General features: G+C 50.7%; 1 protein-coding gene across 1 annotated transcript in view; it reads left to right on the plus strand.

Annotated features, from left to right (window-relative positions):
• Positions 1–12,890, plus strand: part of LOC309331189 (uncharacterized protein) — a 38,928-nt gene that overhangs the window by 23,409 nt on the left and 2,629 nt on the right. Inside the window, exons 18-30 of the mRNA XM_081843248.1 lie at positions 1,561–1,905; positions 2,434–2,579; positions 3,776–3,854; positions 4,438–4,656; positions 5,649–5,792; positions 7,571–7,737; positions 8,275–8,387; positions 9,135–9,253; positions 9,437–9,597; positions 9,945–10,057; positions 10,819–10,943; positions 11,353–11,571; positions 12,572–12,676. Coding sequence (XP_081699374.1) covers positions 1,561–1,905; positions 2,434–2,579; positions 3,776–3,854; positions 4,438–4,656; positions 5,649–5,792; positions 7,571–7,737; positions 8,275–8,387; positions 9,135–9,253; positions 9,437–9,597; positions 9,945–10,057; positions 10,819–10,943; positions 11,353–11,571; positions 12,572–12,676 — 2,055 coding nt within the window. The remainder of the gene's footprint in view (positions 1–1,560; positions 1,906–2,433; positions 2,580–3,775; positions 3,855–4,437; positions 4,657–5,648; positions 5,793–7,570; positions 7,738–8,274; positions 8,388–9,134; positions 9,254–9,436; positions 9,598–9,944; positions 10,058–10,818; positions 10,944–11,352; positions 11,572–12,571; positions 12,677–12,890) is intronic.

The raw sequence follows: 12,890 nt of genomic DNA on the forward strand, positions 1-12,890 counted from the left end.
CCCGAAACACTCCATTTTATCCACAATCTGTAAAGTCTGAAAGAGAAACAGCATCTTTGGCAATACATTCATTTTTATAGCAGCAATTCGGCCCAACAAGGAAAGTTTCAATCTTGACCAACTTTCAAAATCCCTTTTAATTTCTGACCAACACTTTTCATAGTTATCCTTAAATAAGCTCAGATTCTTTTACCCCTAGGTATTTTACTTTTTTAACCACATTTAACTCTGTCTCTTTCTGAAACCTTTCTGATTCTGAAGATGTCAAGTTTTTTTCCAATACCTTAGTTTTTTGTTTGTTTAGCTTAAATCCCGCCACCCGACCAAACTCATGAATCAATTGTAATACCCTTTTTGTACTAGATTCTGGCTCCTGTAAGGTCAAAACTAGGTCATCTGCAAAAGCCTTGAGTTTATACTGTTTTGCTCCGACCTGAATTCCTTCAACCAACCGGTCCCCTCTGATCATATTCAAGAGCACCTCCAGGACTGAAATAAATAGCAAGGGGGAAATAGGGCAACCTTGTCATGTTCCTTTTTCAATTTTAAACTCTTCCGTCACCACATTGTTAACTATCAATTTAGCCTTTTGTTCTGAATAGATTGCATCTATCCCATTTTCAAATCCCCGTCCCACTCCCATCCCTTCCAGGTTTTTCTTCATGAACTTCCATGAAATATTATCAAAGGCCTTCTCCGCATCTATAAATATTAACACTGCTCTTGATTTAATATTTGTTTGCAAAAGTTCCAAAATATCAATAATGTTCCTTGTGTTGGCAAACAAATGTCTACCTGGGAGAAAGCCTGCCTGATCTTTATGAATCACTTCGTTTAGAACTTTTTAAAATCTACTTGCTAAAATGTCTGCAAAAATTTTATAATCCACATTTAGAAGGGAGATGGGACGGTAGTTCTTAAGTTGTGTCTTTTCAGTTTCTGATTTAGGTATCAATGTGATGAAAGCTTCTTTCCACGATTCCAGTGCTTTCTTCCCCTCCATAATCTCATTGCAAACCTCCATTAGTGGATGTATCAAATAGTCTTTCAATGTCTTATAATATTTGGAGGTAAGCCCATCTGGCCCTGGAGATTTACCCAATTGCATATTCTGAATGGCATCTTTGATCTCTTGTTGTGTTATTTTATAATTCAGGGTTGATCTATTTTCTTGAGACAACTTTGGTAATCCATTCTTTGTCAAAAATTGTTCTATCTCAACCTCATTTTGCGGCCCTTGAGTATATAGTTGTTTGAAGTATCTCTGGAAGACCCCTGGCCCTAGTTGAAACCAATCTAACCTCCTTGAGGCTCAGGACCTCCAAAGTGTTGTTATTTGTGGACCTTAAGGTCCTCTGCGGGGCATACCAGGCGAGGCGGTCCCGTAGGTATGTGGGTCCTAGGCCGCATAGGGCTTTAAAGGTCAAAACCAGCACCTTAAACCTGACCTTGTACTATACCGGGAGCCAGTGCAGTTGGTAAAGCACTGGATGAATGTGATCCCGTGGCCCTCGTGGTCCCTTCCAACCCCACAATTCTATGATTCTCCCCTCCCCTCAGGCTCCTACATGACCTTCCCTGAGAAGTTCTTCTATGGTGCTCCCTCCTTGGACCTGAGCTTCCCTTCGCTGGAGGCTGCCAAGCGGCAGTGCTCTGCCTTGGGCACGGGGTGTGATGCCGTGGTCAGCTCCGCAGGGGGCCACCGCCTTGCCAGGGGGACACGCCTTGTGGCCTTGGAAGACCCTGACGCCAGTTCGGCTGCTGCCGTGCATGTCAAGACGAGCTGCCGGCCCGGCTTCTCTGGGCAGGACTGCCAGTCGATGTGCCCCCGGTGTGAGCCAGGCCTGAGCTGCAACCCGCTGACGGGCCTCTGCGATGGATTCCTGCGCTACAGGGAGGCAGCCGGTATGTGCATCTCAAAGCAGTGGGCTAATGGGGCTCTCCTCCGAGCCGTCCCTAATGCAGCCACCCTCAATCCCATGCAAAAAAAGGTCACATTTGGAGAAACAGGGTTAAACCAGTCGTGGCACTGGCTCCAACCGCCAGCCCTGGAGCCCTGAGAGGAAGGAGGGCTGGTGGCCTCGTTTGGCACCATGGAGCCCTTCAGACCTTCTGCTGCTCCCCCCCCCCATAACCTCCCTTGCCACCTGTTTGCTCCCTTGCCCCAGTGCAAATGGAATTGCAGCTGCCTTCAAGCTTGTAGCTCTTCCAGAATAATAATAATATTTTTTATTTATACCCCGCCCTCCCCAGCCAAGGCAGGGCTCAGAGCGGCTTGCCAGGAAGCATCACGCCTTCTGACTTAAAAACCCTGCTCCTGAGTGCCAGGAGCCAGGGGGCACCCTGCAGTTACTTGGTGCACAAGGGTGTGTGGTTGCCGAGTAACCCCCTGGCACCGCGGTCAGCTAGTAATGGCCAAACCCCTTTCTCTAGCGGCGTATGCCTCTCTGAAGTGCCTGCCCCTGGATGACTGGGTGTTTGAGCATGGAGCCTGCGTGTCCTCGGAGCGCTACAGCAGGCAGAACGAAGCAGCCTCTGCTTGCCAGAGATACCTAGGTGCTACCGTGCAGAAGGTCAAGGTGAGATGGGGTCCCTGCTGGAGGCTGGGGGTGGGGGAGGAGGCAGGTTCTGGTGAACTTCTCACATTGGAACCACCATAACCTCACTTGCTGACATAGACTCATAGAGCTGAGAGGGACCCCAGTGGCCATGGAATGGGTGTGCTATGCCAACCTCCTGGAGATGGGCTGTGGGAAGGGGTCCTGGGTAGTGCTTTTTTTCTAGGAAAAAGGTGCTGGTACTCTGGGTAATTGCCCTGGGTGCAAAATTTCCTCAGGGCCAGGAAAAACAAATACATGTAAAACAATTACATGATTTACTGGAACTTCATTGAGATCTTGGTATATAGTAAAGGTAAAGGGACCCCTGGCGCTCATCTCGCTTTATTGGCCGAGGGAGCTGACATACAGCTTCCGGGTCATGTGACCAGCATGACTAAGCCGCTTCTGGCGAACCAGAGCAGCGCACGGAAACGCCGTTTACCTTCCCGCCAGAGTGGTACCTATTTATCTACTTGCATTTTGACGTGCTTTCGAACTGCTAGTTTGGTAGGAGCAGGGACTGAGCGACAGGAGCTCACCCCGTCATGGGAATTCGAACCGCCAACCTTCTGATCAGATAGATAGATAGATAGATAGATAGATCAGCAAGTCCTAGGCTCTGTGGTTTAACCCACAGTGCCACCCGCGTCCCTATCTTGGTATATAGAGATGCATTATAAATAACTTGCTGCATTATGCATTCCTATTTTTACCACAGGGGTAACACTGTCCAACATTTTGTCAGGACCTGGGCTCACATCTCCTTCCCCAACCCGGGAAGCATTTGCCCAGCTTAGGAAAGAAGGCACAATGCTCTAAGGGGGTCTGCCCGGCTTTGGGAAGGAGGCAGCAGGGCTCCAGAATCCCGTCGCAGCCTCCTGCCTCCTTGGGAAAGGAGGCGTGATGCTCTGAGGGGTCCAAGAGCCCTTCCTCCTCCTCCCCTCCAAAAAGGTGATGGCTTTGTGTACCATTGTGTCCCACTAGAAGAAAAGCACTGATCCTGGGACAGGCAAAGTACTTTGAACCTGACATGCCTGATCTCTCCCGCAACCTCCCCTGGTCTTGCCCCAACAAACCTGGCCAGGGATCAAGGGGGTGATGATGGGAGCCCAGCAACATCTGACTGCCCCACAGGCTAGGCTGCCCCATCTCTCCCCTTTCTTTCTTTTTTTCAGGCCAGGGCTGGCTTTGCTGGTGGCGAAAGAGGAGGCTCAGAGCCAGGCAGCTTCCACTGGGCTTGCAAGCGACCTGAAGGTGGGAGTATTCTCTGGGGAGAAAAGATGATGATGAGAATTTATTAAATTTGTATACTGCCTTATACCGGCAGGTCTCAGGGCGGTTCTCAACATAAAATCACAATATCACAAAATAAAATTAAAAACAAGAACAACCCAGTAATCCCACTGGCTCCCCAAACACATTTTAAAAGGGCATTGGATGTCAGTCAGCCAAAGGCCTGGTTAAGGAGGAACATTTTTGCCTGGCACCTAAATCCCCACTCAATCTGTCTTTGATGCACTGAGGGGCTTAATGCCAACGTATCCTTATAGCGGAGAGATGGGGACTGTTAGGGATCTTTTGCCCTTTGTCACACTTCAGGGGATGCCCTCGGGAGCTGAGTTCCAGGCTGCATACACACCTTATATTTAAAGCACATTATCCAATGTACCCTGGGAACTGCATGTTGTTAAGGTGCTGGGGGGTTCTAGCTCTGTGAGGGGTAAACTACAGTTCCCAGTTTTCGGGTGGAGGAAATGTGCCTTAAGTCGCCTTGTTCTGTTCATTGCCAGGAAGAGCTTTCACTTTATTTCTCCCGCTTCATGGCATCCCCACACAGATGTGGACCTGCCATCTTTCAGGGAGAAGCTGCTCCTTCCTCAGCAGGGCTCGGCCCCCCAGCAGAGGCGAGCGTCGCTGCAGGAAGCCAAGGACGCCTGCTACCTGCAGAAGGAGGGCTGCACGGGGCTGCTGAGACTTAGCGGGGCCTATTACCTGGTGGCAGGGACGGTGTTGGTGGACAGCCCTGGCTCAGACGCCGTCCTCTACGTGAAGGCAGGTGAGTGGCTGCTTCTGCTGCATTCGAGATGCAGGAGGACAGGGAGGAGGTTGGGAAGGGGGAATAGTAGTGGGTTGGTAGATCGGGGTCTGGAACACCTCCCTCCCTCCATTTCAGGGATGCCCCTGAACACTGCACAGCCCAGCAAGGTGCTTTAAATGTGTCTTGTGGTGGCAGGTTAAAAGGCCAACCCAGTGTATCGCAGTCTGAGCTTGTGTGGATTAGAAGCCCCTTTGTCAATGGATTTCAGGAGCCTCTCCCAGAATAAATTCATGCCTGGCTTACTGCCCTTTGACCCATCCTACCTGGGCTGAGGAATGTTTGCAGGTTCAGCTGCATGAGAAGACAGGAGATGTCTCCCATTCTGCCTCTGCCTGTGCCCTGTTTCCAAGAGTGGCCAGTCAGATGCTTCTGGGGAGTCCCCAATGAGGGCTGGGAGGCAATTTCATTATTTATTGCTTATTTATTTCAGCCCAAGAGGCTTCCAGTTAAAACAAGGCAGTCCCTGCAGGCTTACAATCTAAAAATCACGACAGACACACACAAGGGAAAAGGGGCAGGGAGGGGAGAGAGAAGCAGCCCTTTTCGGATGGTCTTCAGAGGCTGACTTGAAAGAGAGATCCCACTCTGGTGTCAATAAAAGCTTATTTGCTGGAGAGGACCAAAGACCTGGTGGCCAAACACACCACACAAGGCACGAAGGCAGCCCTAACCCCATCTGGCCAGTACTGAGATTTTCCTCCCTAGTCCAGTGCTGAGAGAGGCTTCCTTGTTGAGGCTGGCCATTCCTTCTGTGTGTTGGTGTGTGCCTGTGCCACCAGGTTCAAAGGCTGAGCTTCAAGGCTGCAGGATCTGATCCCTGACACCTCCAGTGACTTCTGCAGGGCCTCCAGCAGACATGCCTCTATCCAGAGTATCATGAGGCCAGTCAGAGGGGCTGGTGTCTCCAGATAGCTCTCACTGCCTTAACCAACAACTCTCTGTCCTTGCAGCCTGCTCCCCCAGCTTCTGTGGGGATGGGTGCCGGCGGCACTGCTCTCCGTGCTTGAGCACATCGACCTACAACCCCCTGACGGGCCAATGCGATGGGCGCCACCTGCGCTGCGTCCGTCGCTTCACCCCCTCGTGCCTTTATGGTAAGTTTGGGGGGCGGGGCGGAATATGAGTGACATAAAAATGCTGCAGCATGACTGAGTGAGGGCTTGTTGGCATATGACACCTGCGCTCAGAGATCTGCCCTGGTTGCCGATTTGCTCCTGCCCCGACTTCAAGGTGTTGCCATTTGCATATAAAGCCCATGGCAACTTGGGACCAGTTTACCTACGAGATTGTGTGATTACCTTTGAAGGTGACTCGGAAACTACAACTAATCCAGAATGCGGCAGCTAGACTGGTGACTGGGGGCAGCTGCCGAGACCATATAACACCGGTCTTGAAAGACCTACATTGGCTCCCAGTACGTTTCCAAGCACAATTCAAAGTGTTGGTGCTGACCTTTAAAGCCCTAAACGGCCTCGGTCCAGTATACCTGAAGGCCCGTCTCCACCCCCATCATTCTGCCCGGACGTTGAGGCCTTCTGGCGGTTCCCTCATTGCGAGAAGCAAAGCTACAGGGAACCAGGCAGAGGGCCTTCTCGGTAGTGGCGCCCGCCCTGTGGAACGCCCTTCCAGCAGATGTCAAAGCGATAAACAACTACCTGACATTCAGAAGACATCTTAAGGCTGCCCTGTTCAGGGAAGTTTTTAATCTGTGATATTTTAGTGTATTTTTGGTTTCTATGGAAGCCGCCCAGAGTGGCTGGGGAGGCCCAGCCAGATGGGCGGGGTATAAATAAATTATTATTATTATTATTATTATTATTATTATTATTATTATTATCATCATTATTATTACATGTGCCTATTAACTGCTTAAAAGGTAAAGGTAAAGGGACCCCTGACCATTAGGTCCAGTCATGACCGACTTGGCATAATTGGCATTGCTACAGGTGCCACAGATACACTTTGTTATAGCGGGGTGTGGGGGTGTGTACAATTTGACAACAAAACATACAAATTCTATAGCAAAACCAAAAATACCATCAAATTGACCTCCCCTCCCCCTCTCATCTGTGGTTTCTTTTATTTTATCTTTACTGCTGCATATCCAAACCAATACCTTATTATTTATTTTCTCTAATAATTTCCTTGAGTTATCTTTACTGCTCATTTTACATTAACCTTGCTAATGTTTTAAGTTGTTTACAATTTTTAAAAAAAATACTCAGTAAATTTCCCCCAGTCTTAGTTAAATTTGTTTCTTCCTGGTTCCTTACTCCTCCCATCGAAGTTTAGCCATCTCCACATACTCCACCAAGCACCTACACTTTGGAACTCACTGCCTATTGGGATCAAGCAGGCGCCTTCACTGTACTCTTTTCAGCACCTGCTAAAAACATCCTTGTTTAGGCAACCCTAGCCAGGTGTTTGGAATGTGGATGTGAATTTCAGTCTGTTTTAGTACTTTAACTTCTGTATGTTTAAAAGTATTTCTTGATGTTACTGTTTTATTTTTCGGTAAGCCACTTTGAGATGTGTGGCTTTTTTTAAAAAAATACAATCAAGCGGTGTATCTTTTTTTAATGAAATAAATAAGTACAAGGCAGGCCTTCTTTTGCTCCATGAACTCCCACTGTTGGATGCATTTCTTTAGCTTAATCATTTACGCTCATCTTTTCTGTTAATAAAATAAGCCAAGTGGCTTTGTGATAAAAGGGAAAGTCAACATAGAAAAACAAAACAATACATCATTGGAAATAACAACATCGTCAAGAGGCAGCAGCGCTACAACTTCACAGAGAACAGGCAGGCTGGCAGGTTAGAGTCAGGGTCACGTTGCGAAGCTACTACTGCTCTGCCTGTGGTTGTTTTCCAGGTTTGGTGAGCTTGAGATGTCCACATGCTCCTGGCTGGTGGTTCTGGGACGGTCACTGCTATTACGTGGAGGAGCACAGCAGCAAGAACTGGCAGGGGGCAAAAGCCACCTGCCAGACATATGGAAAAGACGTGGGCCTCCTAACCCTCAGCAGTGCCAAGGAAAAGGCAGGTTGGGAGCTAGTCATGCTCCCAGGTGGCATGGCTGGCGCTCCTTGCTTCACTGTGGGGTAGCTGCCAGTAAGCTTGTGTGGCCCAGTTCAAGGCCAGTATATGAAGCCCTAAATGGCTTGGGCCCATGCACCTTCCCCATTGCCAACCATCTTGGACTCTGCAAAATCAGTAGGTGAGGCCTATTCAGGGATGTTACTACAGGGCCTTTTCAGTGGTGGCTCCCATTTTGTGGCATGCCCTCCTCACTACTGACTTTTAGGAGGAAACTTCCAAGCATTCCTGTTTGCCAGGCATTTGACAGCTGAAGGACAATGTGCCTGGCAACCAACCCTCAGATCACTGGGTGGGAGAACGTTTCCCACTTTTGGGAGGCTGTTCTAACTCTTTATACCTACAAACATTTTGTTTCAATATATGGAGCTACGAAGCACATTGCTGCCACCAGAGAGCTGAATGTTCATGTTGTAAATGAGCAGGTTAAACCAGTGGAATGAGCCTCCTCTCCCACCCCCATCCATTCTTCCCCTCCAGGCCTGGATAGCAGCCATGGTGCAGAAGAACAGCTGGACAGGGCTGAATGATGTCGACAGAGACGGGACTTGGACATGGGCAGAGGGCCGAGCAGCCAACCTCTCTTCTCCCTGGTGAGTGTTTTGGGGGCAGGTGGCTGCTTTCAAGCAGGCATGGGCAACCAGGCCAGCATTGACCAGAATGACTCCCTCTGTGCTGGGCCAAGGGTTGAACCTGGGACCTCCAGCCGGCGTGGCCTGTCCTGTTTCGCTGCCTGAGGCAAAACATGACGGTGCTACCCATGCTGTCTCTAATTACAGGGGGCGTGTGGGTTCTGTCAAGGTCTTGCGAGCATCCCATGAGATCATGTGCTGTTCTTGCAAGATCACCCTGGAAGCTGCTGCTGCAGCTGCTTCTCTTCGATTCAGTGGAGACAGTGGTGGTGGTGGGATTCACACCCATGGAGGGGCCCCTTGGATTCTGTCACCTGAGGCAGCTACCTCAGTCTGCCTCATGGAGGGGCCAGCCCTGTTCTACAGGCAGAGCAGGTGCTTCAGAGGGGCTCCCTTTATATATTGGCCTTCTGGCAGCCAACTTATCCAGAACTCCAGCAAACCTGAATCACAAAATCGTAGAGTTGGAAGGGACCCCAAGGGACATCTAGTCCAACCCTTATGCAGCTTCTGAAGAAGTGATCATCTCCCTGCGTCTCCTGCCACCACACTGTCAGAACTGCACCGCCAGCTTGCAAAGCTTAGCACCTCATCCCTGGTCCCCATTGTCCTTCCTTCTCTGTCTGGCATGTGACTTTGGCTTCCTGGGCACCTGCCATTCCTTATCAAGAAGTTGGTGGTCCCAGCCATTTTTGCTTCCCTCGCTAGGTTGGCGGACGCACAGCTTGCTACCGGGGGCTGCCTGGAGATTGGGCCGCAGGGAGAGGGGCAGGTGGCTGCATCCTCCTGCTCCGAGCTCAAGCCGTGGGTGTGCGAGGGGCCACTGGGTAAGTGCTTGGCAAGACTTTAAAAGGGGACAATGCCACCAGGTCCCAGTGCTCTCACCTGGCTCTCTTGGCCAGAGAGCCTCTGCTACACTGAAGGGACTTTGGGAATGATGGACTGTGGCCATAATCAGGGAAAGCAGCTTGGGCCTCGTTCTGGATAATGTCCCCCCGCCTCCTCCTCAGCACCCCGGAGTTCCTGCCCGACAGACCCTGGGTGGAGCCACTGGAATGGCAGCTGCTACTTCTGGGACCCCTCCTTGGCCAGCGAGTGGCAAGAGGCCCTACATGCCTGCCGGAGATTCAAGAATACAGAACTGCTGCACCTGACCTCTCCACAAGAGAAGGTATGGCTTTTCTGTACCAGCATCCCTCCAGAAGCACAGGGCCCCTCATGATGACCTTTGATGGCATGCTGCCCATGGAGTTGGGCTGCAGTTTCCAGAAGATGGCTCCCTCACTGGCCCTCCCCTCAGCCTGCAATCAAGGGGCAAGTTGTGCTTGCCCTAGGGAAGCTGGAGCCCTCTCCTTCCTTGATATTGACCTTTCTGGAGAACCCTGTGCCACCCTGTATGTGCCCAAGTCCCCCACCCCTCTCCGTGCAGGGAGGCAGGTGAAAGGCCAACTGAGGCATCATGGGATGGTTGCCTTCTTTCCACCCACCCTGAGGTTGCGGTTGCCATGTTTGTTCTAGGACTGGGTCCGCTCAAACTTTGGAGGCTCCTTCTGGACGGGCTTGAATGACCTGAAGGAGGAATCTGTCTTCCGGTGGACAACACAGGAGCCCCTCAGCGAGCAGATGGCACAGTGAGCACCCGGGTGGTTCCTCCAGGGCCCTTTCCCCCTAGATATGACTGCCCTGTGGGTGAATGGTGCTGAGGAAGGTCATTCCCCACCAAGCTTGAAGTAGATCAGGTCAGACATCCCCCCAACAATGTCATTATTTTGTAACAGAAAATAGCTCAGCTTAATCCAAAATGACCCAGTCGGCATTGCAATGACTGGGCACATGCGATGGGATCCAATCCCAACCCAACTCCCGTGGGCCTCCTCCCTTATCCACCAGAGCGTCAGTGGCTGGCAAAACTGCATTTTCCATTCCTCCTTGTACCTGGTGTGCTGTATAGCCAGCCTGCATCCCTTCTATCTGTCTGTCTCTCTTTCTCCCTCCCCTCTGCCTGCTGCCACCATCAGTGTAGCAACCAATGAATAATGGGGCTGGAAGGAACATAGTTTGAAGGACTGTTGCTGGATGAGAGCTTAGGGGAAGGAGGGAAGGAAGTGAACACTGCCCTAGCTCAGATGAGAATCTGAGCCATGGAAGAATCGGTTGGGAGGGTAATGGTGTTCATCTCATGTTCGAGGAAAGCATTGCATTTTGAACCAGGAAATATGAGATGTGGCAATACTTCTGATGATGAATTGAATTTATATGCCCTGGAGTGCTGGCATCCTAGTCGAGAGCATTTGCAAAATTCCTTTTGGAGGGAGCTCTTGTGACCTCCCCCCCCCCCCGAGCCCTGGAGCACAAACAACCCTCTTCCTTTTGCTTTTGTGTGTGGGGAAAGGTACCTGAAGGATGATATGGCTGATGGGGGCCTGAAGGACTGTGTGTGGTTCAACTCATCAACGGGGCTTCTCAGTGATGCCAGCTGCAAGGAGGAGAGGCCCTTCCTGTGCAAATGTAGTGAAGGTAATTAGTTTATTTGTTGAATTTGTGAGTTGCTTTATCTTGCCCAGGGCAACCCAAAGCTTCTTACAACCAACCCAACCCTCCTTCGCTGAGGAGGGAGCACACAATCCCCATTGCTCTTTCTGAATGCTGAAACTGGGCCCCTGCCCATGCATGTACCCCTTTTGAAAACTACCTGAGACCCTGGCTGTTATTTTTACTTGTTGGTTATGATGGTCTTTTCTTCTGCTCTGCTCTTTCACTGTGCTTTTATGTGAGTCACTTTTGGGGGTTGTTTTGGGGACGAAAAGCCGCATTCGAATGCATCCGCAAATAAATAATTTTACAACATGCCATGTAAACAGGCTCTGTTGGTGGTTTTAATTGTGGAGCATTAGCTAAGCTGGCCACACCATGTTTCCCTTCCCAGCAGCCACAGAATGGTTTGATGAGCAACCTGGCCACGGCGTGGCAGGAGAGCCGTCTGTGCTGTACCCCTCCGCTGAGAGCCTGGAGCAAGCGAAGCAGGAGTGCCTGATGGAGCACAATGTGTGTGCCGCCGTCCTCCAAACAGGGACTGGCTTCTATCTGATAAGCTCCATGGACAGCATTGTCTCCAAGCCAGATTCAACGCTTTACAGGTGGACCAGTAAGTGAGTCTTGCGTAGGGACGGGAAGAGAACCCTCTTTGTGTCCTCTGCCTGAAGGACGTGATGGTTCCTCCTTGCAGAGGAGTGGAGCTTCCAGGTGTCGCAGCAGTGCACTTCTCTCCAGGGAGAAGGAGGTCTCCTTGGGGGCTTTCAGAAGGATCTCTAAAGCCCCTGTGAGCAGCAGGGATGCTGGACTAGATCTTGCCTAGATCAGCAGGGCTCTTCTTATGTCCTTGTGAGAGAAAGGCATCACCAAGGTGTAATTCTGAACCATGATTTACCTTGGAGTTCAGCACTCCCAACGATCTGCAGCATGCCTGCATCCTGGCTGCTCTGGTGCAGGTCATCCAGGTCTGCAATGCAAAGGCCTTAGGGCCTGTCCAAACTGGGGTTAATGCAGTTTGTGAACCACTTACACCTACTTTATTCCCCCCTCATCCATGTGGGGGTTCTCCTCCAACATCTCCTCCCTAAATCCAGAGATTCCTTGTGCTTTGAAAATCCAAACAGGAGAGCTGCATGGATTGCATTAAGCCCGGGTATGGACAGCCCTTTGTCGAGAGCTGCTTCCATGTGCAAGACATGAAACTGGTGCAGCTTTCCCTGTTGATTATAGGAAGAACTTCATCTGCTGGACTTCTGTGCATCATGCTGATGTTAAAGAACAGGGGAAAAGCAATGGGGGGGGGGGAGTGTCAAGCCAGCTGCAGTCTGTGGGCCAGCCTAAAAGGCGAAGCCACTGTCCATCTCAGCCTCCTTTCTCCGCCCTCATTGGCTTGCCTGAGAGCCAAGTTGAAATAACAACAGCAATAGTCACTCAAGTCAGGTGTTTGATGAGAACATCCTGCTGGCTTTTAATGCTGTGTGTTATGTCGCGAAGCCCCAGAAACGTGGTTGCTTGGAGGAGAGAGCTGTGTGATGTCAGCTGCTTCTGGGGCCACCATGCCCTTCCCTCTCATGCCTGAGCCCTGCTGCACTCATTGCTCTGTTTCCTTTCAGTCTGTGCAGAGGGCTTCAGTGGCCCCTCCTGTCGTAGGGCCTCGGCACCCCCACCACGACCTGCCTGCGACTGCAGCGGCCGATTCCAGACAACGGCTGAGAAAGGTGAGGGAGCCGGCAGTCGTTGTCACAGAGCCTCTCTTGGGGAGCAGCAGTGGCTCAAGAAACTCATTTTTTTGCGGCCTGTGCCAACATTCCAGTGGGTTACATAACATGGCTGGCAGGCTGTGGCCACTTAGGAGTGCACAAGTACCTGCTCAGTTGCTGAGCACCAAACCTGGAGGATTGTGGTTCATCCTAGCAGCAGTGTAGTCATACA

Source organism: Podarcis erhardii, assembly GCF_964252035.2.
Source record: "Podarcis erhardii genome assembly, chromosome: 16".
NCBI lineage: Eukaryota > Metazoa > Chordata > Lepidosauria > Squamata > Lacertidae > Podarcis > Podarcis erhardii.